Source organism: Homalodisca vitripennis, chromosome 2, assembly GCF_021130785.1.
Source record: "Homalodisca vitripennis isolate AUS2020 chromosome 2, UT_GWSS_2.1, whole genome shotgun sequence".
NCBI classification, from domain to species: domain Eukaryota; kingdom Metazoa; phylum Arthropoda; class Insecta; order Hemiptera; family Cicadellidae; genus Homalodisca; species Homalodisca vitripennis.
Window position 1 is genome coordinate 14,856,030 of NC_060208.1, and position 26,664 is coordinate 14,882,693.

At 39.2% G+C, this 26,664-nt stretch overlaps 1 protein-coding gene across 1 annotated transcript in view; it reads left to right on the forward strand.

The window, feature by feature from the left end:
- LOC124353584 (unconventional myosin-IXb) overlaps nucleotides 1-26,664 on the forward strand; it is a 133,601-nt gene that overhangs the window by 78,454 nt on the left and 28,483 nt on the right. Inside the window, exons 2-5 of the mRNA XM_046803488.1 lie at nucleotides 8,773-9,063; nucleotides 11,474-11,634; nucleotides 22,596-22,767; nucleotides 25,437-25,609. Coding sequence (XP_046659444.1) covers nucleotides 8,773-9,063; nucleotides 11,474-11,634; nucleotides 22,596-22,767; nucleotides 25,437-25,609 — 797 coding nt within the window. The remainder of the gene's footprint in view (nucleotides 1-8,772; nucleotides 9,064-11,473; nucleotides 11,635-22,595; nucleotides 22,768-25,436; nucleotides 25,610-26,664) is intronic.

Genomic DNA, 26,664 nt, shown 5'->3' on the forward strand with positions numbered 1-26,664 from the left:
TATGAAGTAAACACATGGGATGCTGTTTGGTCGTATGAAGTAAACACATAGGATGCTGTTCGGTCGTATGAAGTAAACACATAGGATTCTATCCGGTCGTATGAAGTAAACACATGGGATGCTGTTTGGTCGTATGAAGTAAACACATAGGATGCTGTTCGGTCGTATGAAGTAAACACATAGGATTCTATCCGGTCGTATGAAGTAAACACATAGGATGCTGCCCGGTCGAAAGAAATAAACACATAGTACACACGCTACAACAAGCAATTTGGTGAAAACTGGGATTAATCAAAACCAATTCGAAAGTTCAAGGTTTGGAAAACTCGAGACATTCCACACGCCACCCCAGTCTCCCAATAAGTATTGTCAGGCTTTCAATTTCTGTAACAAAGCCGTCGTCCTTCTGTTATTTCCACTCAACGACTGTTCCTGAAAGGTTTTCTCTCTAAGGTCGTTTCTAATTGATCGTCATTTTCTAACAAACGAGCTGCAGTTCAGTCCGCTCCAGGAGCGGTAGTTAACACTCACAATCGCCTCCACCGTATAAAGCAACTGTTTAAGTGCCGTAGAAATCACTGGCGACCAAATAGCGGTACCAGGGCCGTATCTAGGTGACCGAGGGCCATGGCTCATCTTCAGATTTGTGATCGCCTGTAAAATGTCGTAATTTGAAATAATGGCTCTTAAAATAATAATTGGCTCTAAGACTGAGCCTTGCCCTCCCCAACAGCTGATTGGAGCAGTGCTGGTTACAATCGCGTAAAATTAACAGAATAGTTTATGGCAACTATTTAAGTGCTAAAGAGTCTGCAGATTTGTTAGCAGCAGGAGGTATACAAATGTTGTTAGCAGACATGCGTTGTCCTTAACTCAGCGCCACCCTTGTAACTCCGCTTTGGGTATTTTTTCTCTAACGCTTATATCTAACAAGCCCCTTTTGTCCTCCCAGTAGCTACGTCCCTTGTCGGCACAAGTACACTGGCCACTGCTGGCTGAGAGGTGTAGAAGTTCAATACATAACGTTCCGCTGCCAACCCAACAACACTTAATTACTCGCAGGAATGTGACCTCCCGCTGCCAACATGCACAGTCATGCCAGCCAGACACACTACACGTCTATTCATCATCTTTCTAGAAATATACCAATGTATTAGTTTAATAAGCAGATCGGTACGCGTATTGCTTATTGGTAATGAGATTGTATGGTTTTCCCGGTGTAGATCTACTGAAATCTTATTGTTCTCTATAGAATTAACAAGTGATTGCGGATGGAAGACCAGGTGACTGCCTCGGAGAGGGTTGGGATTTTGGGACTAACCCGGCATTTTTGATATTTTTCGGTATATCAGCAATGAATATATAAGCAATTACTTGTTGTGATTCAATGTGTGTTGACATAATATACATCACATTCAGATGATATTACAAATTTTTGTGTGGCCTCTGAATCAGTCTAAGTATTACTTACTACCTGGGGCCTGGTGCAATTCCTAATTGCTGATACTATGGAGCCTGGTACCTCGGCTATCTTAATTTAATCTCTTAAGAACAGCATTGAACTTAATAACTTTACGCCCCTTATTTTGGTCATACAAGTATGGAAGAGTATAATTTTAAAGTATCGACTAGTACAGACTGAAACGCTGCTTAGATTATTTTCGATATTCTTAACAGTTGCTGAGGAAATCACGAATCTTTTTACTTTACAATGCCTTTCAATTAGCGTTTCGCTGCATATTGGTCATAATTCTTAAAAGATAAAACTCAATTTTACTATATAAGACTTTATTGTGAACATCAGATGCCTCTGGATATAAGTATACTGTCTGCGTTAAAATATTGTAGGAAACTTAGCAGTACAGAAATTACGATAATATAAACAATCCTAGTTATTGTCAAAAAATCTAATAATCTAAATAATCTAAATTCTTACAATTTGTGCAATGGCCGAGGGTGACAAATGGGAGTCAATCACAGTTCAATTTTGATGCACTAAGTCCAACACTAAGTAAATGTATGAACCTGTTTTTATCGACCAGTAATGGCAAGCGGGTAGTTTATGTCCGTAATCCCACCCACGCCCAAGGTAAGGTCTAACTCTGAATGGGTCAGTAGAAAATCTCTTCTCGAACGGTAATGGCAAGCGGGTAGTTTATGTTCGTGATCGCACCCATGGCCAAGGTAAGGTGTAACTCTGAATGGATCGGTGGACAATCTCTTCTCGAACGGTAATGGCAAGCGGGTAGTTTATGTTCGTGATACCACCCATGGCCAAGGTAAGGTGTAACTCTGAATGGATCGGTGGACAATCTCTTCTCGAACGGTAATGGCAAGCGGGCAGTTTATGTTCGTGATCCCACCCATGGCCAAGGTAAGGTGTAACTCTGAATGGATCGGTGGACAATCTCTTCTCGAACGGTAATGGCAAGCGGGCAGTTTATGTTCGTGATCCCACCCATGGCCAAGGTAAGGTGTAACTCTGAATGGATCGGTGGACAATCTCTTCTCGAACGGTAATGGCAAGCGGGTAGTTTATGTTCGTGATCCCACCCATGGCCAAGGTAAGGTGTAACTCTGAATGGATCGGTGGACAATCTCTTCTCGAACGGTAATGGCAAGCGGGTAGTTTATGTTCGTGATCCCACCCATGGCCAAAGTAAAGTGTAACTCTGAATGGATCGGTGGACAATCTCTTCTCGAACGGTAATGGCAAGCGGGTAGTTTATGTTCGTGATCCCACCCATGGAAAGGGAAAGGTGTAACTCTGAATGGATCGGTGGACAATCTCTTCTCAACCGGTAATGGCAAGCGGGCAGTTTATGTTCGTGATCCCACCCATGGCCAAGGTAAGGTGTAACTCTGAATGGATCGGTGGACGATCTCTTCTCGAACGGTAATGGCAAGCGGGTAGTTTATGTTCGTGATCCCACCCATGGCCAAGGTAAGGTCTAAGTCTGAGTGGATCAATGGACCATTCTTCTCGAACGGTAATGGTAAGCGGGTAGTTTATGTTCGTGATTCCACGTACTACCAAGATAAGGTCTAACTCTGAATGAGTCGGTAGACAATCTCTTCTCGAACGGTAATGGCAAGCGGGTAGTTTATGTCCATGATTCCACTTATGACCAATGTAAGGTCTAACAATGAATGGATCGGTGGACCTTTTCTTATAGACCGGTAATGAAAAGATATGTGATATTATCTTAACGCGTGTGTTCTTTAACGATTTTAAATGTGTTTTAGTGACAATACAGTTCTCTGATTATTATACCTTTGTTTGGATGTATACAATGTTCAAAGAGCAAAAGATCATAATGAATTATAATGCTTATTGGAGTAAACTTGTATTTTCATGTTAGTTATTTAATAGATTTTTTGTTTTCATTTACATTATCTATTGCTGACTACAAATACTTTTCTTGATTATATTAGGCCTGGATACATTTTCTATATTAAGTTAGGTAATCAGGTCGGTTGATAATACCGCAGAGTTTATGTGAAAGAGAGTTCGGCGCTTCTCGTGGTGGAGGTGTGTGCTACTCTACACGTTTGTGGGGCGAGACCCCGGAATTTACATTATTAATGATGGAGAAGTCCTTGGCTTCATAACACGATGTCCAACAATAGCTTGTAAAATTTAATACCACCAACTGCCATCTTAAATTGCTACCATAAAATAGGTCCTCATTATTCCACTGGTGTCTCAGGGAATTTCTGTTACTACTAGATCTATTCGCTTTAAATGAGCGTACATCCTGGAGTTAATGGATCTATGAAGTGGTTTCTTATATTGCTTGTAATAATATAGCCAAGATGTAACCTAATAACTGCGTGTCGCTGTTAGATTGTTTACGACCAGCCGCAAGTGATATTTCCGCGGCTTCTGTGCAGGGAAGAATGTTGTACCTAAACAGCTGTCTGAATAAAGATTTATCGACAGTAATATTACTTTGAAGCCTAATAATGAACGAAGAATCCACGCTTATGACCATCGTTTAGGGACACAGCGACGCAAAATTACTACGGTAAAAGATTTGGCTTCACTGTGGAAAGCCATTTCAGCCAGCAAATGTAAACAATACCGGTAGGAACAGTAATGCACTTCCACAGTTGAGTGGAGGGGGCGGAGCTTCCTCGTGATTTCTGAAACTGAACCAATCACCGATCATTCTGAATAAACAGGCATCGATATGGATTCAGAATGAGCGATGCCCACATCTAACAAATACCTCCCTCTCGCTAATATATCTGAACGTCATGAAAGTATGTCTCCAAAAGTGGTAGGTAACGATGAAAATTTGGAAAAAACGTTGTTCGTTGCAGACCATTAAAAGACGGCGAAATTATAAAGCAGAAGAGAAATTTTAATATATCTGTATCATTGTACAGTGATAGCCACGGGAGAGGTCTAAATCAACTTCTTGATAAAAAAAGTTCAATTCTAAAACAACTTTAATAAAACCTAGTTCAGTTCTACCAGGTGCCCCCATTGAAGAAATTGTCAAATCGGTCAGTGCCGACAAGGAATACATAAAGGAAAACGAATTTTTGATTTGCATTGCTGGGACTAACAACATGGACCGGCCCCGACAAAAAAATATTCGACGAGTCGTTGAGGCATACGAAACTATGTTGGAATCCTTCCCCAAAGTGAATTTCCTCGTCTCTACAGTCCCCCACAAGATTTGACCTTAGTCCTTATTGTAGAGAAAATATCAATATAAGAACAGTCAACAAACATTTTAAGGAACTAGCATTTAATTTCCCAAACATGAAGCTGAAGCTATTGAACTTGGGTTCCAAACACCGTCACTTATTCCGAGGCATGCATTTTAATCACGCAGTAAAAAGAACATAGCCAACGATATATTTCATATTATTGAAAAAATGGGCAGTACAGAAAAGAAATAAGGCAACAACACCATCCAGGGCTCCTGATCCAGTTTTACTGTCAGTGTCTGGTCCTTCTGGGCCTCCAGACTGGCGATTCGTCATTCTCAAGTTTTGACCGATTTCCCGCCTCTGCCTGGTCGTAATGACGTTGCATTGCTTCATCAACCATCAACCTGTTGTTCCATCGTCTCCTATATCTTTAGTCTGTTCAAGTTATTCGCTCACGCCTGAATCTCTTCTGACTGCAGGGGAACCTTTTTTGTCCCATCCGATTCCAGCCAGTGGAGAAACTTAAATAAGTCTCTATGCGATAAAAACAGCACTAATAATTTAAATCTACTTCCCATAAATACTTTTACTCCTCATACTGGATATAGTGCAGGGTCTCCTAAGGACCCTTTGCCTCTCAACTTTTCGGACATGGGTACTCCTGATCCTAATGGCCAGCATTCTACTCTAAGGATCTTATACGGTAACGTGCAATGTCTCACGAACAAAGTGTTAGACATTGAAATGCTTTGCTCGTATGACAGCTTCTCCGTTTTTTGCTTCGTGGAACATTGGCTAGACTTAAAATAATTATGAGTTATATAATTTTTGTGGTTTCACCCTAGCGTCAATTTTTTGTCAGAGAGCACGCAACACATGGTGGGTGCTGCTATTTATGTTAAAGACTCTGTTAGCTTTCGTGTAATTAATGTGAAGCAATTCTGTATTGAGAAGAATTTTGAGTCTGTGCGATTAAACTATTGAACCATAAAATGATAATTGTATCTATCTACAAGCCAAGTGGTAGTAATGACAAAATATTCCTTGAACAACTTGACTTGCTTCTAGATTTCTTTGTTCATTTTGGTTGTGACCTGGTATTGACCGGCGATTTCAACATTGAAGTTCATAGTTCTGGGAACATTGCTTCTAGTTGGCACAATGTGTACTACGGTCTGCAGGATTATACTGCACTAATTTTAAACCTACCAGAGGCAAAGCTTTGCATCGACAACATTGCTACCAACCTGGATCCTTCTTCTTACAAAGTAGAAGTTCATGTCTGGTCCATATCGGATCACAGTTTTCTGAGTATGGAGATAACTGAGGCATACTCCAAAAATTGAACACGGAGTCTGTTGGAAATCGGAACTCAACAAATGAAAATCGTTCCATTGAATATCGACTGACTTCCCAAACTCTGTTGGCCGATTTTTCACGCACCTTAAGTTTAATAGATTGGGACTCTGCTCTTAGTGGTTTGGAATCTGAGGCTATGTATGATAAATTTCACGATATCTTTATCTGTTGGATGAATGTCCATCTACCAGTCAAGCGAAAAAACTTTTAAGCCCAGACGAAAGCGCAACTCATGGTATTCTCCTCATCTAAAACTCATGAAAGACCGTGTCATGGCACTGCTTTATCGTTCGCGTCTATCTGGACAAAATGCTGACATAGAAGCATATATAAAGCAGCCAAGAGGACCTACAGACAAGCTTTACAAGTTGCGAGAAGGGAGTCCAAATGAAGAATTCATTAATACAAACGGATAACAAGTGTAAGGCTGCTTGGACTATTGTGAATCGGGAAACCGGCAGAGATAGACCATCACATCATGTGCAACCGATGCCTGAGGACTTCAGTAAGTACTGCATCAGTGCTGTGGACGAGATTCGACAGAGCCTCTCTCTTCCATCAATCTTCTGCTGTCGATCTGCTGCAACGCAGTACCCCGGCGGCCCAATTCCCGGCTCTTCAATTGGCATCCAGTGACTGGTGGTGAAGTGAGTCGTTTGGTTTCAGGGTTTAAATCCTCGGGAAGCAAGCTGTGACGTATATGGCATATCGTCAGTAATTGTGAAAGGTGTAATCGATGCAATAGCTCATCCACTGGCTAAATGTATAAATGCTTGTCTACTGGAGGGAAGTTTTCCCGCTAAGTTAAAAATGTCTAAGGTAGTACCTATTTTTAAGAAAGGTAACTACGGTGAAATAAACAGCTACAGAGCGATCTCTCTGGTCCCCTGTTTTTCCAAAGTGTTTCGAAAAAGTCCTGACCTGAAAACTCAATTAACTTCTTTTTTCGAAATTAACAGTCTTTTCAGTAAGAGTCAGTTCGGATTTAGGTGTGGAATGTCCACGATCGACGCGGTCGAGGGACTTGTGTCCCACCATACTTTCCAAGTTTGAACTAGGTTTGCCTACAGGAGCCCACATTATGTGATATTTCTAGGGCGTTTGACTGCGTCGACCGGGGAATTTTGTTGAAGAAGTTGGAGTATTATGGAATAACTGGTATTGAAAATTCCCTTTTTAATTCCTATCTCAGCAATCGTTTTCAAACAGTATTCAGCAATAATACCTACTCTAATTATGCTGAGGTTTGTCATGGGGTACCACAGGGATCTGTTCTGGGCCCACTTTTGTTTTTAGTCTTAGTTAATGATTTAGATGTTAATGTCAATTTCAGATCGGTTATGTTTGCTGATGACGTTACTTTTTTTACAACTCAACCTTCATTAGACTTAATTTTTAATGATTTTAAATTATTTTAAATCAAGCCGATAACTGGTATAAAGCCAATATGTTATTTATGAACACAGAGAGAAGACCCAACACTTGGTATTTTACTCTTAATAGAGCAATTTTTGAATGAAACGACAATTGAGAGTGTAAAACTATTAGGAATTTTTCTAGATCCTACGCTGTCTTGGCACATACATGTTGGTTATGTTCATAAAAAAGTGAGCAGGGTGGTATATTTATTGCGAAAACTAAAACTTTATGTTTCCAAAGATACGCTAAGAATGGTTTACTTTGCACTGTTTCAGAGCATCATTAGTTATGGTCTGCTCTTGTGGGGCAATGCATCTGGTATTTGATAAAATTTTATTGACTCAGAAAAAAGCCATGAGAGTTATAGCGGATGCTAATTTCAAAGATCATTGTAAGCCGATTTTTAAAAAAGAAGCCATTTTGACAGTTATAAATCTTTACATTTTTTACTGCTTGATCCATGTCAAAAATAATTTTCAAAACCTGACACTGACATAAGCACATGCATATTCACAATACCCGAGGCGCTAACCTGATCAACAAACCTTTCACAAGACTTTCAAAAATTCAAACTTCATATGAGGCCGTTGGAATAGATCTATTCAATAAACTACCACTGAATGCTCAGAGTGTTACATTCAATAAATTTAAAACTGTTATTTATAAGTGGCTGGTAGAGAGGCCGTTTTATGACTTATCAGAGTTTTATTCATCTGACATCAGTGATATAGTTTTTTTAGTGTATTGTCTGCTAAATAGTACACCTTTGTCTCACTAACATTATTGTTATTAAATTAATGTAAAATCTATTGTGTCTTCTATAATGAGTGTTTAATTTAAATTGTTAATTTTACTGTTAGTATAAGTATTCTGACGTGATCTATTGCATGTATTGTCTAATGATCAATAAAAATCTTATCTTATCTTATCTTATCTTCTCTATCGCAGGCTGCCAGTTTTCGATTGTATGATCATATTTCATTCTTTAAAGTTATTTTCAAATGGCTTGCTTTGGATTTGTACACAAATATTGCTCCTAGGGTCTGTAAGCAGTAATTATTTACTTTTAAAATTATCAGTACTAGAATAGATAAAAGCATGTTATAGAAATACCTGTTGACTTAATATCTGTATCTGTAAGATCGAGTAGTGAAAGAGGGGGTGGCGGTAGGCGTGGTCAAGCTCCTGCTCCTCCCTCCTCTATGCGCAAGAAATCTTCGCGCAGGTCGCTTTCAAAGCAGTTCGTCTATAGTTTCTTAGCTTTTAGAACTAATGAAACTGTTCGGTTAATTGTGTTATTTATTTAATAAGTACTGTGTTTTTTTTCAGATGCATCATCTTCCAATGAGGCGGTCCATCTTCAACAGCGACTGCGAAGTCTAAGCACGGAGTTGGTGACTCTGCGCAACCGCCTCCACGTCCAAGGCCAGCCCAACAGTGTTCCTGCCAATCAGAATCCGGCTCCCCCCACCATCCAGCCTTTGCCGACCAATACCACCACGCCTCTCCCCACCACCAACTCGTTGAACCAATCAACGACCAACGCCCCACCTACTTTCCCCCGCCACCAGCCCCACCCTCTCCCTCAACTGGTGAACAACGGCCCCCCTCTGACTGGAGGTAAGATTTATATATGTGATAAGATCACATTAACTTTAAAATTGGTGTATTCAAAATTCAAATAGTACAAGTACAGTATATATGTTTTAATTTACGGAAAAGTATAGTTGGCTGTAGTTACAGAAACTAATGTTATGACTTCTTAGCGAAATGCAATACAAGGCATTGGCAAAGGCAAAGTCGTAACTAAAAATCATTCTGAGTTTTGCGGAATCCCACAAAAAGTAAGATGTTTGCAGGTTTAGAGTATCCTGCAAATTCTGAAACATTCTTTTTTCATATTTGAAATAAGTTCTACAACTTCTTTATCCTTCTGGACCGATTGCACTGACATTTTACATGGACATTTTTGGGGTCCGTGATTAACAAATAGGCCTATTCATATTCCAAAAATTCCTCTGGAGCACGCCCCACTGGCGTTGAAAACTCCCTTAAAACTTGTCTATTTTTTATATTTATAGATTTGACTCAATAAGCAAATAATACATGGGTATCAGTTATGAATGTCAAGAATAATAAGTTTACTAATGTATACACATTTATGTAGGCGATACTATAGATAAACCGCTCTCAAAGAAACCTGCGCAGAAGCAAATGTCTGAGCAGCCACGCACAGAAGGGGCCCGTCCAGTGGTGGGGAGTGGGACAAGCATCTCATCGTCTCTGTTTTATCAACTGTGTGCATCGTGTCTCGCTCGCGTCATTTTGTTTACACTGCAGTTACTTAACTTTTCTATAAGTATATTGCTTTTTTATGTGTAGGCCTATACAACCGTAAAATATAAATTTAACAGACTAATGTAGCCATAGACGTATCCAGGAGCTTGCGTTTTGGTGTGAAGTTAGTCGCTAAGTGGCAGTGGCCAGGTCAGGGGATAGAGCAAGCGGGCGAGTGCCGAGCATTGGTGGGGATACTGGGAGAGGGCGGCATCACAGCGGCGGAGGGGTATTTACCCCACCCTGCGCGAACTAAAATCGCCCTGTGTCTTTTTGTAAGCGGTTTACCTATAAATGTTTGTTTTTATTTATCTTTCACAGTCAGTTAGACTTTGAAAATGTCATGTTACGGCCAGAAGCTTTTCTTTTTCTAGCTTTGTTTTTATTGGGATTTTAATTAACTACAGTAAAATGCCATAATTTATTACATCTAGTTTATTACATTTATTACAATAAGAATTTTCTACTTTTATTCGAGTCAGGACAATCTTAAAGTCTTGCCACCTTTCGCGTAGGGAATACCTAGCCCTAAACCTACTATTCTCAAGTACCGCATTTGGATCTTTACAAGTTCAAAATAACTAACACTCAAGATGTAGGTCTGAGAGTCTTCCTGATGCTGCAGTACCACTACTGGACAGTTGTTCCATTCGTAATTGGTTGCAATCCGTCTACCTGGACTTATAAGATTAAGTAATAATGATGTGCAACTTTATAGTCTTGCAAAATACGAGGTTTATCCAGAAAGTAACAGACGTTTTTAAATAAAATATTAACCAACTGAAATAGGAACACTTTATTATATACAATTGTAAGCTACACTCATGCTATTTTTCAACGTAATCCCCGTTCAAATTGAGAAATTTCTCATATCGTGACACAAGTTTTTCGATTCCATCATAACCACTGTTGTTGATGCCAGCGTGAAGTTCTGCGTCACTATCGAAGCGCTGCGTTTCGAGCCAGGTCTTCATCGCTGGAAAAATGGCTGTATGGGGACGTGAATTGTCGTAAAAAACAAAATGTTTTTCCAGCCCAATTTTCTCCTCCTCCTGTTTTGTATCGCTGGCTTGTTTTGTGACTCGCCTAGCACATTTGTGATATCCAACCATTCCTACAACAATTGTATGAAGTAAACTTGGTGAAATTTGTGGGAAATGTTCCGAGAGTTCAGTCGGCGATTTTCACGAACTTTGTCTGTCATTGATATTCAGCATAAAATCTTCAGTCACTAGGCATATACATAGTTTTCACACAGTTGGCGATAGATTTCAGTTGGTTTATGGTTTTTAGCCAACAAAAACCTCATCACTGAGCGCACTTCACAAGTGGCGGGATTTTCAATTGCAGCACACATTTTAATTAATCAGAGTGAGAAAAGAAAAAGAGATACAGACCACACGTGGCTACTAACAGCTCGATGCGTACTGAACGCCAGGGTGTTTTGACACCAAGATGGTGGTTGTAGCCCCGCCCACTGCCGCACTATTTAAAAACGTCCGTTACTTTCTGGATAGCTCTCGTGTACCAGTGTAATATAACCCTTAAACCACTGACACTGAATTTTATAAATGTATGAAAAACAAATCAATTCGATAAACCTGTACTCGTGATTGCTTAACCGATAGGTGTGTTACCTTTACTAAGTCCTTTTCGATTGCTCAAACTCAAGGTCTGCTTTCACCCTTTGCAGTGGCGGAGCCGACAGTACGAGGGCCTCCCGTGTCAGAGAAGGCGGCGATGAGGCCTGTTGGTTGTGCAGAACTTGAGGACTTGATTCACCTGGCGGGTCCGCTGACTGAGGACGCCGTCCTCAAGTGTCTTCATGCGAGGTTCAGCGCTAGTCATCTCTATGTGAGTCGTCATAGATTTATTTCTGATAACTTTAATGTGAAGGATAATCTCTATGTGAGTCATCATAGATTTCTGATAGCTTTAATGTGAAAAATCATCCCCTTGTGAGTGTTCATAGATTTGTTTCTGATAACTTTAATGTGACGAGTCATCCCCTTGTGAGTGTTCATAGATTTGTTTCTGATAACTTTAATGTGACGAGTCATCCCCTTGTGAGTGTTCATAGATTTGTTTCTGATAACTTTAATGTGACGAGTCATCCCCATGTGAGTGATCATAGATTTATTTCTGATAACTTTAATGTTAACAATCGTCCACATGTGAGTGATCTTAAATTCCAGTTTTGGTGACTTTAATGTGAAGAGTGATATTAGAGTGACAGTTACTATTTTATAAATCATCATAGATGATGTAATTCAGACAATTTCTATCCCAAGTTAATATCATCATCGGGTGGAATAGTCAAAGTTTATTATGTTTGACGGTGGTTTGTAAAATGAACTCTCTACTTCGTTTCGACATCAGATACACCCATTCTACAAAATATAGTGTACTCTATGTGATGAGGTATTCTCATCAGGTTACACGATTGAGTGCACTACGACGTTTTAGACACGATCTCTAAGCACGGTAGAGCAAATGGGTTTTCTACACATAATGTAGCTATGGTGGGAAGGGTTGAATCAATTTGAATGTTGAGTTTATCTCCAACTCGATTTGAACTTTTTCTTCGCCGACTTTTTTTACCTCTCCAGACGAACATGACTCCAAATTCTATGAGTCAAGTCTGTAACAGCGTCAGATTCCAGACGCTGCACTAAGAGGAAGGTAAACTGGAGCTGAACAACATTCGCATTGATTCAACCCTTCCCATCATACTGATGTTATGGTAAAGTGCTTAGACACGTGTAATACTTCGTATATTTTGTCCACATTGCAACAAATAGAGAAAATATTGCATTACTATAAATGTCACAATATAAGTAATATACTGGTGACGATTGTCCGATGCCGATACTCTCACTATCTCTATTCTTCGAGACTAGAAAACCAAACACATTCAGCCTAAAAATAGAATGTCTTCTTTATAGACGATGTGTATAATATATAGTGTATAATATATAGGGTTTAATCTGGGTTGCGTTGAAGTGAATTAACATATAATGTGGTCTATACATTAAGTAAAGCGTTGTTTGGATGTCAGGCTTTTTTTGTTTTGCAAGGTCTTAATTTTTTTTACACGTTGTATAACCACTTTCGTAGTTTTAGACTTATTACACGGCGCTGTTAACTTCTTCTAGACTGTGTAAGAGATAGATTTAGGACTTTCAGAGTCATTAAACTGTGCAAGATCCTCATTGGCAAATATTCAGGTCATCGTTAAATTTGCCTACTTTGCCAATAAGTCATTCTATTTTTTGTTTTGTTTAAAGTTTGTTATTGACGATGGAAGGTTTTAAATGATAACAGGAAGATCGGAAATTTGTCATCGTTATAGGTTATAAAAGGTATAACACAACGTTTCGAGGATTGGAATCTATCCTCTTCGTCAGGTGTGGGAGATATTAAGACGAAGAGGATAGATTCCAATCCTCGAAACGTTGTGTTATACCTGTTATAACATTATATATTTTGCATTTATCATCACATTGTCACTTTCATGACAGGGCGAATAGAACACCTACAATACTCGTACTTCTATCTCCACGCGGAGTAACGCCTACTTCTCTATACTCTCATTACCTCACTTTCAATAACTGACCGATTTGCTCAGTTCTCTCAGCCTCCATACGTGCATACACCTCCTCACACTCTCCTTAGTCGACCTTCACATCCGTAACCTACACTCAGTCTGGCGAGTAGGGTATTAGTCGGTTCTGTACGACCAGACACTCTGCTGACTCACCAAGGTTCCATGATCCACAACCTCCCTCTCAAACAATTCATCAAGTACGGTCGCTTCACTGAACCATTCTTCAATTCTAAATTCATCATCAGGCCCATCCTTACTCCCAATCAACGTAACCGCTTCTACACATTTACAGCGTAACAACCACTCTCCATAAATCCATTCCATCTTTATGAGTCGAAGAAAACGTAGTGCAGCAAGCAAAGTCATAACAAAGATCAGTGTTATCAGGAAAGGAGTTTCAATAATGCACGTGGCATGGCGCTGCATGGCGTGGCGTGCCGTGGCATGTTACGGCATGGCGTGACGCGGCCGCTCGGCCTACACGGTGCGACTCCAGCTAGGAGTGGAACTAGAAAGAACCGGTCCCGCGACGCAGAACATGATTCATGCCGTTTTACTGGTCCACTTACTATTGCCGTTCCTCGGGTGTTTGAACGCAGCCGTAATATCCTGAACTTTATAATGGTGCACTGGACTGTAATGCAAGAATGTCAAGTAAGTTTACTCCTCTTTGTTTGCTCCTCAGTTTAATATTCTTTCTGATTGTTCCTGTCCCCGACGTGATAGGATCGGTTACGCTACCGGGTAGTCGGAGTTTGGTGAACCGTTCTTCCCCTTATGTCACTTTACATCTGAACTAACTCCTTCAAAGTTCATGTCTGAACTAACTCCTCAGATAACTGTCAGGTAGTGAAAGGACGGGTTTGTTATACTTTGAAACGAATTTCAGCATAATATAGGCCAAACCAAACCATCTGAACATGAAATGGTAGGTTTTCTTTTTAACGAACCCTTCCATTTTAAATAATAAAGTTTCGTCTTACCACCAAACACTCTTTTCCACCACTCACATTCACTTAAAATGCATCTTTCGTATTCGCCTTAAAAGTTGTGTTTAATGTGTTAGTGATAAACCCCGTCATATTTCATCCACGAAATATCAGCAAGAGTAATATTTTAATCTAAAGAATTGTTGTTGAAGGTATTACTTCTAACAGGAGGTATTTTGCTAACTGAAAAGGCCTCATTCGCTTGTGTAACATGGACAGATATTTCTGCGTTTCAACTCGAAGTGTTCTTAGTTCTAACGGAACATCTTTTCTGTGGATTTTCAATCCATATGGAATTATCACTACGCGTATTTGTCGTCAAGTAAAAATAATTACGTAAGTTGGTACATCAAAGTACCTTCGCTTGGGGTCGTTATGTTTGGTTTTCCAGGAAGAAACTCAGTTCTTTAGGTTATTAGTATTGATTGTCTATAGTATTCATTCATATTCTATAGAGATCGAATATATCGCGTGTATAGTTTCTCGAGGAAATGCAAGGTTGATGTCTTCAAAAAATGTGGTGGATGAGGAGAAAGAGAGTGAAAGGATTCAAGTCCTGGAAGATAAATTTCCGTGAAATTACATCGGAGGTGCAATTACTGCTTATTGTAAACTTTACCATCAATGTTTTGGTGTACGTTTACTATCTAATGTTGTACTATCTAATGTCCAAATCTCGAAAGCTTTTAAAAATCATAGTCGTATTGTCCGTTTGTACTGACGAGTTTACAACGATTAGAAACAAAACTGGCCCAAGGATAGATCCCTGAGATACACCATAGGGCATATTGACTTTATTTGGTATGACATCAGTGATCTGAACACTCTGTTCTCTCTCTCTTTTTTTTTTTTTTTTTTATAAGATGAGATCCAAATGTGGCAGACCACGTTTAGTGTCCATTTGTGGACTTGTACTTTTTAAAGGTGCCTATATGAAATGTTCAACGTTATTACCGATTGGCAATACGTTGTTCAGAAGATGCACGAACTGTTTTTATTGAAAGATATAGTTTCACAAACTACAGACTGAAAAAAATCATCACATTTATTTACCGGTTAGAGTTAATATTTGGCGTAGAACCAAAGTTGTACATTTCCGACTGTAGTTACAAATTAATTTGTTTACCTACTGGATAATGTTGCTAAATCAGTCAGTATAAGTGGTTACTTTTAGGACGCATAGTGTTTATGAATGCTTCTAGTAATAATCACACGTGTATTATTTAGATTATTGTCGGTATTGCGAAAAGAACAATAACGAACAAAAATCAGAAAGTTTACTTTTATGGAAATTTTTAAGTGCAAATTGAATGGGTTTCATAAAACCTTGTAAAAAGCTTAACATTCATGTGGTAATACCTGCTGTAATTATGCGACGAACTCAGTAAAGGCACATGGATATGTGTTGCTGGATCTGGATATTCTATCGGAATACCACGATTGTTGTAGGGTTATTCTGCTTGTTTCGGCTGTAATTATGCGTCGAACTCTGTAAAGGCACATGGATATGTGGTGTATGACCTGGATATTCTGAAGGAAACAGGATTTTTCCGGACATTTGCCATCGTTCAGTGAAACAAGAAAACAGTAACACTACGTTTCGAGATTTAATTAAATAATTTTTTGATCACATTAATAGTATTTCTCCTTCCATCCGCCTCACAATGGAAGTGGAAGTCCAAAACAAGCTTCCCTTTTTGGATGTGTGTGTATTAAGAGATAGGGATGTCCTTAAGACAACTGTTTTTCGAAAGATAACACACACAGGAAAATATTTAAATTATCAATCCAACCATCAAAAATCTGTCAAAGAAGGAGTAGCCTACTCGTTGTTTGATAGAGCAAAGAGCTTGTGCTCAGATAAAGATGGACTAAAAGAAGAATTTAAGAAAATTGAATCGGATCTCAGAAGCAATGGATACCCTCAATTAGTAATTAATAAGTGCAAACGAACCAGAAGAATAATTTCTGAGTCAGAAAAACAGAATTGTGATAAATTTGCGTTTATGTCAATCCCTTATGTGCCGGGATTATCGGAGAAAATTAGAAGAGTAGGTAGAAAGTACAACATTAGAACCGCGTTTTAAAACACACAACACTCTTAGACAAAGTCTCGTAAAAACAAAACCAAAAAATGGCACACAGGATTCCAAAAACTGTGTTTACAGTATAAAATGTAGCTGCAATAGGGAATACATAGGCGAGACAAAAAGACCACTAAACGTAAGGATAAAAGAACACAAAGAAAACACGAGAAAGGGTTTCACAGAAAAGTCAAAAATTGCACACCATTGTTGGTCCGAAGACCATCATATGTATTGGGATGAAGCCCACATAATACATCGGGAACCACATTTCTTCAAAAGGAAATTAATTGAGGCAACATACATTAAATTGGCAGACCAACCAATCAGTCAACCATCAGTCGAGATTAGGCCGCTTTGGTTGCCAATTCTAAAAAATGAACTAAAGAGAAAACCAAAAGTATCAAACGGATCGGATATTTTGTAATAAACCAATGCGGAGTCACAATATGGTTTTAAGAAGTTCATCTCGCATGAACCAATAATAACGAAAGGGCCCATTCCTGTTCCCCTTCCCTTGTATTTCCGCCATCTTGTTTTAGCCAGCCGTCACGATTGCCATTGGCTAGTCCCTCTGGTCAGTCGTAGGTGGTTAGTAGACGAGTGAAGACGTATTGTGACCTGTATTCCGTAGTTTAGTTTTAATGATAGGTGTTTTATATAGTTTTGTATTAAGTGCATGTCTTTAGTGTTAGTGAAGTTGACAACAACATGTAGGTTGTGATTCCTGACTTAGGCGTGCCACAACGCTTTAGTAAGATTTGTTTATTTTAACCTAGTTTTGTAATTATGTATTAGGTTAGTTCTTTACCTGAAGAAGAGATCAGATTGCAGATCTCGAAACGTAGTGTTACTGTTTTCTTGTTTCACTGAACGATGGCAAATGTCCGGAAAAATCCTGTTTCCTTCACAATCCTTCCATCGTCAAAAATAACCTTTAAAACTGGATATTCTATCGGAATAACACGATTGTTGTAGGGTTATTCTGCTTGTTTCGGATAGTATCCGCTGTAATTGTGCGTTGAACTCAGTAAAGGCACATGGATATGTGTTGCTGGATCTGGATATTCTATCGGAATAACACGAATGTTGTAGGGTTATTCTGCTTGTTTCGGCTGTAATTATGCGTTGAACTCAGTAAAGGCACATGGATATGTGGTGCAGGACCTGGATATTCTATCGGAATAACACGATTGTTGTAGGGTTATTCTGTTTGTTTCGGCTGTAATTATGCGTTGAACTCTGTAAAGGCACATGGATATGTGGTGCAGGACCTGGATATTCTATCGGAATAACACGAATGTTGTAGGGTTATTCTGTTTGTTTCGGCTGTAATTATGCGTTGAACTGTGTAAAGGCACATGGATATGTGGTGCAGGACCTGGATATTCTATCGGAATAACACGATTGTTGTAGGGTTATTCTGCTTGTTTCGGCTGTAATTATGCGTTGAACTGTGTAAAGGCACATGGATATGTGGTGCAGGACCTGGATATTCTATCGGAATAACACGATTGTTGTAGGGTTATTCTGCTTGTTTCGGCTGTAATTATGCGTTGAACTCTGTAAAGGCACATGGATATGTGGTGCAGGACCTGGATATTCTATCGGAATAACACGATTGTTGTAGGGTTATTCTGCTTGTTTCGGATAGTATCCGCTGTAATTATGCGTTGAACTCTGTAAAGGCACATGGATATGTGGTGCAGGACCTGGATATTCTATCGGAATAACACGATTGTTGTAGGGTTATTCTGCTTGTTTCGGCTGTAATTATGCGTTGAACTCTGTAAAGGCACATGGATATGTGGTGCAGGACCTGGATATTCTATCGGAATAACACGATTGTTGTAGGGTTATTCTGCTTGTTTCAGATAGTATCCGCTGTAATTATGCGTTGAACTCTGTAAAGGCACATGGATATGTGGTGCAGGACCTGGATATTCTATCGGAATAACACGAATGTTGTAGGGTTATTCTGTTTGTTTCGGCTGTAATTATGCGTTGAACTGTGTAAAGGCACATGGATATGTGGTGCAGGACCTGGATATTCTATCGGAATAACACGATTGTTGTAGGGTTATTCTGCTTGTTTCGGATAGTATCCGCTGTAATTATGCGTCGAGCTCTGTAAAGGCACATGGATATGTGGTGCAGGACCTGGATATTCTATCGGAATAACACGAATGTTGTAGGGTTATTCTGTTTGTTTCGGCTGTAATTATGCGTTGAACTGTGTAAAGGCACATGGATATGTGGTGTTGGACCTGGATATTCTATCGGAATAACACGATTGTTGTAGGGTTATTCTGCTTGTTTCGGATAGTATCCGCTGTAATTATGCGTCGAGCTCTGTAAAGGCACATGGATATGTGGTGCATGACCTGAATATTCTATCGGAATAACACGAATGTTGTAGGGTTATTTTTTTTGTTTCGGCTGTAATTACGCGTTGAACTGTGTAAAAGCACATGGATATGTGGTGTTGGACCTGGATATTCTATCGGAATAACACGATTGTTGTAGGGTTATTCTGCTTGTTTCGGATAGTATCCGCTGTAATTATGCGTCGAGCTCTGTAAAGGCACATGGATATGTGGCACTGGACCTGTATTCTGAATGATACGATTGTTTTAGTGTTATTCCGTAACAATGAACATATTTCCGACAATAAACACAGCACACACTTTTAAAGGGCTAGAAATAACGGTGGAACATACGGCCATTTTATACGTCCTTTATTTTAGTGTATTGTAAATTTATCACCAAAATTATACAATTATACCCAAGAACGAAGTATGGGTAAACAAACAAAAAACACTTTGTCACGATTAAGAAGTTTTCAAACCGTGATATATGAGTATTTTGGAAAGAATTTAGGAAAATTGTACTGTAGCTGTTGTTTAATCGATAGAAGTGTTTACAAATTGAATTTTAGTACCCATGATTTTACAAATTTCCAGCTACTTCTATAAAGACAACCGCAAAATCACTGTATGGTCTGGGTGTGTTATCGCTGGGCACTGGAGACGACGTTCCTTACACTATCCGGAAGGTTAGGCCCATTCTCTGGAAGTTAGGTCTTCCCCACTCTCTAGAAGGTTAGGTCTTCCCCAAACACAAGGCCACTGATTTGTCTGGCCCTGAGTCAGTATATCGCCTCAGTATACCGCCATCTGCCCTCCGGTGTCGCGACCGCCGCTGCACTCGACTGTTCGACTCTCTCCGCCAACCACAAAGTTCCCGTTATACACCGGTACACCTCTGACACTGCACGCTTCGCTTGATTAAACCTTCTGTTAATATGCAGCATTTAGTGAGAGCTTATGCGCAGCTGTTTTGTTGGTGTGTACTTTGGCGTTCACAGAGCAGATCATGGAGTCGTTCACGAGACTGGTTCCGAATCACGGTCCCTAATTTATCTGGGGAATCGATTTCATGTTCCATCGGGCTTCCCAACCAAAACCATCAACTCAGGAAAGATTGGAAGAGTCAGTCTGACCATTCGACCCTACTCATAGCAGTATGCACCAACCTCTATTCATATAAGGATTTCCGGAGGCCAATATTTTTTGAAGTGTTTCTTTTACCGGAAACTTAAAAACATTAGAAAAATATACTGTATTTTACTTACTGTGAAAATAACTCGTTTTTATGACGATCGGTTCTGGTTTTCCACTTCCCGAAAGGAAGCGATTTCGGCACGAAGGAAGCCACTCTATCCCTATCTACCATTTGTTATTAGGCTATATATGTAGGCAATTACGTACGCATGTATTTCAAATATTAAAATTTAAAGAGCCCTCACAAGATCTGAGCTTGAAATTAGGTACTATCTCGAAGGATGTTGTTAGAAGAGCGTGGAGGCGCCACCGAAGCTCTCACTGATGGCCAGGAGTATTTCGGTACTCTCCTGACCTCAGATCACGTACCAGATCGTCCAGCGTTATCCGACGTCAGAAAAGTTGGACGCCCGTTGATATTATATTTACAAAAACTTGCACAAATACACTTAGCTATCAAGTAGGCTATACTAGACGTTATGGATCCGTAAAATGTTAATATTAAAATGGCTAAACCTAGCTCAAAGAAGCTCCCATTGGTTATTAAATATATATCATATTTCATCATTGTTGAGTGATTTTCGAAGATCTGTGTAAAAAGTTTATGATGACAACTTATGTTAAAAAAGAGGTTTTTAATTTTTTTAAATCAAAAGTATATAGGAAAGTTATATTTATCTTCTATTCCTATTTAAAATCATACAATGCAATATTTTTTTACATTTGCATTTGTTGATATTATTAATATAGGATCATGTTTGTTTCCACGCGTGCTAATCTGACACAACGGTTCCAAGTTGGACATGGTGTACAGTCGTTATTATAAATCAAACCTTTTAAGCAAAAGATCGGATGGAAAGGTTACAACTATCGCAGTTTGTTTCTCATGAGAATGATTCAAGACCGGTTTCCCTAAAAGTCTCGTATTAACTAAAAAAACCATTTCACCCTCGTTTGTGTCCGTTTGTTAAACAGTCGCAAACAATTAACGTATCATCGATACCTGTCACGAACGATATACACAACCGGATAGACGACTAACGGTGAGCTGAATCCCTGTACAATTATTTCACGATTAGTTCTGCCTAATGATCATCATTGTGGACTCGGCGTCTGACGGTTTTGAGATATTTAAATGTCATTACCATTACAGAGGCCATCTTGATGTTGCCCTCTTTTGGCCGAGGATTGATGTTTCTCCGCGGGCACCGCATTCCATTCCTCTGCCCACCGGACTGATGTATACACACTCTCGGGCAATGGCGTGTCCGGAGATACTTCCTTCGGAGAAAGGCAACAACCAATCTTTTCATATTTTGTCATTGTGAACTCGACGTCTGGTGGTTTAGTGAGATATTTAAATGTCAATATGATTATAAAGACCATTTTGTTGCCCTTTTTTGGCAAAGAAGAAATGTTCCTCCTCCTGCATCTCTTTCCGCTCCTCAGCTCTCCAATTGCACGCGCGCGCACGCACGCGCGCACTTACGCACGCACGCACTGGCAACGGTGAGGGGTGACAACCAATATTCTCATATTTCATCATTGTTGAGTGATTTTCGAAGATCTGTGTAAAAAGTTTATGATGACAACTTATGTTAAAAAAGATGTTTTTAATTTTTTAAATCAAAAGTATATAGGAAAGTTATTTTTTGCTCTAATGAAATGTAGTCTTAACGATAGAGTAAATTTTGCAGGTTAAATTGGTGGCTTATTGCTTCTAGTATAAAGCTTCATGGGGACGTTTTGATCTTCAGGGTTTGGTCTAAGAAGATCCACGTGTTCAGAAACACTATGCATACAGAAAGGTCATTACGGCTGCCACCTCGGAAATTTTTTGAAAGTTTACGTCAGAGCAATTAAACTCAAGGAGTGTTCCTAAAAAAGAAATAAAAACTACTTTTCGGCCTATTTTAAATTGAATAATAAAGTTTAAATCGAATATACAAATTACTCAGCTGAAAGTAGAAGTTCGCTCACTGAGGTTGGTGTACACAAGGACAGGGAGTTGGGATACTAGGCTCGACCGTGGCAGTAATCCTGATTAGATTTAACTTTTATCTGTTAAAGTTAGATTAGATATAAAGCCCCTGATAAGAACGTTATATCAGTGCTAAGGCAAATGATTTGTCTAGGTCACCTGAGCTTGTTCTAGTATCGGGAACATTCAACTAAAATGTGATGATTCATTGATAAATTGTGATTGAAATTGTTTATCCATAAACAAACATGAAGACTTAAATTTTACACCGAGATTCTTATTATTCTACCATTTTAAAACATTTATCATAAAGGAGGGGTTCTAATCTGGAATTTTTGAGTTTGGAGGCATCCTCCTTTTGAGTACAATTTTAGAAAATTTGAAATACACTCTAAAGTAGTTTCTGTATGCCCAGGATCACTTTTGAGTTTTATTTTTCTAACTTAAACCATTCAAAATCAGCAAAAGGGGTGGACTTTATGATCATCCTGAATAGGCTCTCAAGTTTTCTCCCCCTTGTCAACATTACTTTGATAATTCGGCTCCATTTTTGCTGAAACATATGGTAACCTGTAAATGATATGGTTGCAGACAAACGTGGGACCTATCCTTCTGTCAGTCAACCCCTACACGGATGTGGGCAACCCTCTGACCCTGACTAGTACGAGAGGGGTCACCCTCAGTCCGAAACTGTTGAGGGTTGTGCAGGAAGCTGTGAGACAACAGAGTGAGACTGGGTACCCTCAGGCCATCATTCTGTCAGGTAAGTTTGTCTTGTTTCACATGTTCGGGTGTGAGATAAGGGCAGACAGGAAACACTAAAGACAGAATCGGTAGTGTAGAGGAGAGATGCTCCCCAAATAACTGGTTCTCACTGGGTAATATCCAAATCAACTGCGAAGGCTGTTGTCGAAGGCTGTCAATAGTGAATTCTATCTTGCTGTCTCAAAACCCAAGAAGAAGTGTTGGACTAATAAGAATGTTAGTGACAAGAAACAAGAGGTAAATGGACTGAAACTTTCTGAATGATCAGAAACTGAAGCAGGTTTCACTGGAGTGGGAATATTGGAAGGTTAGTGACAAGAAACAAGAGTTAAATGGACTGAAACTTTCTGAATGATCAGAAACTGAAGCAGGTTTCACTGGAGTGGGAATATTGGAAGGTTAGTGACAAGAAACAAGAGTTAAATGGACTGAAACTTTCTGAATGATCAGAAACTGAAGCAGGTTTCACTGGAATGGGAATATTGGAAGGTAAATTGTGTATCTAACCATGTACGATATTAACCAGGCCAATTTTTTTTTTTTTTTGCCTGTTCAAAATTAGCAAGTTTGGACATTTGGAGCACCCTCATGGACTCAGAGCAAGACCACATCCACTTCTCTTTTGAAGGTGCTAAGAAAAGGAAGAGAGCTTAAAATGATGTTGTAACTTATCTCTTTAACTTCTTTACACATCCCTTTCTGAAATTAAGGAGACAACAAACCTGAGATTTAATGTATATAAAAAAAGTTTTTTAGGATTTTCTTTGGTCCTCATATTATATGAGTCAGTATGCTGATTGGTAAATAATGATGTTACTGATCATCTCAACTACCCCATAGCCAATCAGTACTTTTTAATTGTTTTAATGAAAGTGTGTAAGGACTGAGAGACCCTCCCTGGAAAATCATTTCCTATTCCATATGACTTAAGACTCATCCTATGACCTTTATAAATAGAAACTTGTTTTAAAGTTGCAGTTATTGAGTAACATTAGTAGCACAGTAAAAAAACCGCATCTGCTTCTTAGGCTTTAAAGAGTTTAGGAACTTGATGGTCTCCTTCATTCTGTGTTTTGTGTAGATAACAACATCCTTGAAAGCAAAAGGCCTTATAAAAATAATCTTTAATATTGTATTATTTGATTTTAAATTAATAAACAGGTATATCCAATAGGTAAGGAGCATATGCAATGTAGCCTCATCATTGTCGCCTTTCAGTTTGATATGATGCTTGTCATTTAACTTGCAATGAGTTATCTGTAATTGACTCATTTACTTATTAGTTATTGTGATAAGAAATGCTACCTGGCCAGGATAAACTATTATGGCTTTCGTGAGGGAGTGATTTCACAGCTAAGATCATATCTGCAAGGAAGACAGGAAGTTACAAATTTGGCAACGAGACATCTCAGCCCCTTTTCAAGTTGCGTGGTGTACCTCAAGACAGCTGCCTCGGCCCAATTTTGTTCAACTAGTACACATCTGACTTCCTGCTGTGTGTGCAAAGCAACATCAATTTGTATGCAGATTACTGTCAACTGCATCTTGCTTATGAGCCGGATATGAAAGAAATGGCCATTGATCAGATCGTTGCTGACCTGTACCATTTGTCAACTTGGTCAATCCAAAATGGACTCAGGTTCAATATAAGCAAATGCACAGTCCTGCATATTGCTCCGCACAATCTGTTAGAGACCATTAGTGAGAGTGGGGTGACGGTGGTGCTCGACTGTGAGAATTTGGCCGTGTGCGATAGAGACTCTTGGTATCGTGTTGGATCGTGACCTCTCTTTTTCCGATCACACAGCATACGATTGGAAGATTGAAGGGTTCTTGTGCAGATTCAGAATATTAGTGCCGGAGACTGCAAAACTGCGGCTAATGAAGACATTAGTCCTGTTAGTCCTGTACCACTGTCTACCTGCTTATGAAACAGCATTTTGAGGGAGGAAGTTGGCAGAATCCAAAAACTGCAGAACTCAGCCATCAGATTCATTTTCAACCTGAGACGGGTTGATCATATCTCTCCTTTCTGGGATGCTATCAAGTTACTTCCTGTGGAGGCAGTGTGCAGGCTGATCTCAAATGTAGATAACCACAATATCTCAGTAAGGAACCTTGTATCGGAAAGAGGTCTCTCAACGAAGCACCCGACAAAATGGAAGGCTTCACTTTACGAAAGTGAGGCTGGAAATTGGAAGAAGAGGCTTCTCTTATTTTGATCCCAGCATTTGCTATGGCCTCCAAGAACATGTTACAAGTATTGTCTTTTAAAGATAAGATGAAGGAATTTTTAATCAATACTAACTAGTTTGTGGATGCTGAGCTATGAGTTGGCTAGGTTTGTTAGTTTTAGTTAGTATTTAGTGTTGATTTGAAAAACAGTTGCTTGCTGAAATACTCTCATGAATAAAGGAATTTTAATTTATAACTTATTTATTTAAAAAAAGTTTATTTCAATCAAGACTTTATTGAAAATGAAAATATTTTATCCTTTGGTGTTCACTTCTACTGTTCATTACATAACTATATATATATATATATATATATATATATATATATATATATATATATATATATATATATATAGTTTTATATAGAATATTTATTTATGAATAGATGTGTCATAATCTGACCTAGATTTTGACAAGAAAAATACTGATTCAGGTACGAGTGGATCTGGTAAGACCTATGCTTCGATGCTGTTGCTACGACAACTGTTTGACGTCGCAGGCGGGGGACCAGAGACCGATGCCTTCAAACATCTGGCCGCCGCCTTCACTGTCCTTCGTTCCCTCGGCTCCGCCAAGACCTCCTCTAACTCTGAATCTAGTCGAATCGTAAGTAGATAACTACAAATTCACTATTACTGTAGATTGTACAAAATCAAGAAGCACTATAGTGGTGTTTGGGAAAGTTTAAAATATTATTAACCTTCCCACTGGTCTTTGACTAGAATATAGTTGATTAAGGTATTTTTGAGACTATCACTTATCTCAGGAGAGTTGAGATGTTTCTGTGACTATTACATATCTCAGGAGAGTTGAGGTGTTTCTGTGACTATCACATATCTCAAGAGAGTTGAGGTGTTTCTGTGACTATCACATATCTCAGGAGAGTTGAGGTGTTTCTGTGACTATCACATATCTCAGGAGAGTTGAGGGGTTTCTGTGACTATCACATATCTCAGGAGAGTTGAGGTGTTTCTGTGACTATCACATATCTCAGGAGAGTTGAGGTGTTTCTGTGACTATCACATATCTCAGGAGAGTTGAGGTGTTTCTGTGACTATCACATATCTCAGGAGAGTTGAGGGGTTTCTGTGACTATCACATATCTCAGGAGAGTTGAGGTGTTTCTGTGACTATCACATATCTCAGGAGAGTTGAGGTGTTTCTGTGACTATCACATATCTCAGGAGAGTTGAGGGGTTTCTGTGACTATCACATATCTCAGGAGAGTTGAGGGGTTTCTGTGACTATCACATATCTCAGGAGAGTTGAGGGGTTTCTGTGACTATCACATATCTCAGTAGAGTTGAGGGGTTTCTGTGACTATCACATATCTCAGTAGAGTTGAGGGGTTTCTGTGACTATCACATATCTCAGTAGAGTTGAGGGGTTTCTGTGACTATTACATATCTCAGGAGAGTTGAGGTGTTTCTGTGACTATCACTTATATCAGGAGAGTTGAGGGGTTTCTGTGACTATCACATATCTCAGGAGAGTTGAGGGGTTTCTGTGACTATTACATATCTCAGGAGAGTTGAGGTGTTTCTGTGACTATCACATATCTCAGGAGAGTTGAGGTGTTTCTGTGACTATCACTTATCTCAGGAGAGTTGAGGGGTTTCTGTGACTATCACATATCTCAGGAGAGTTGAGGTGTTTCTGAG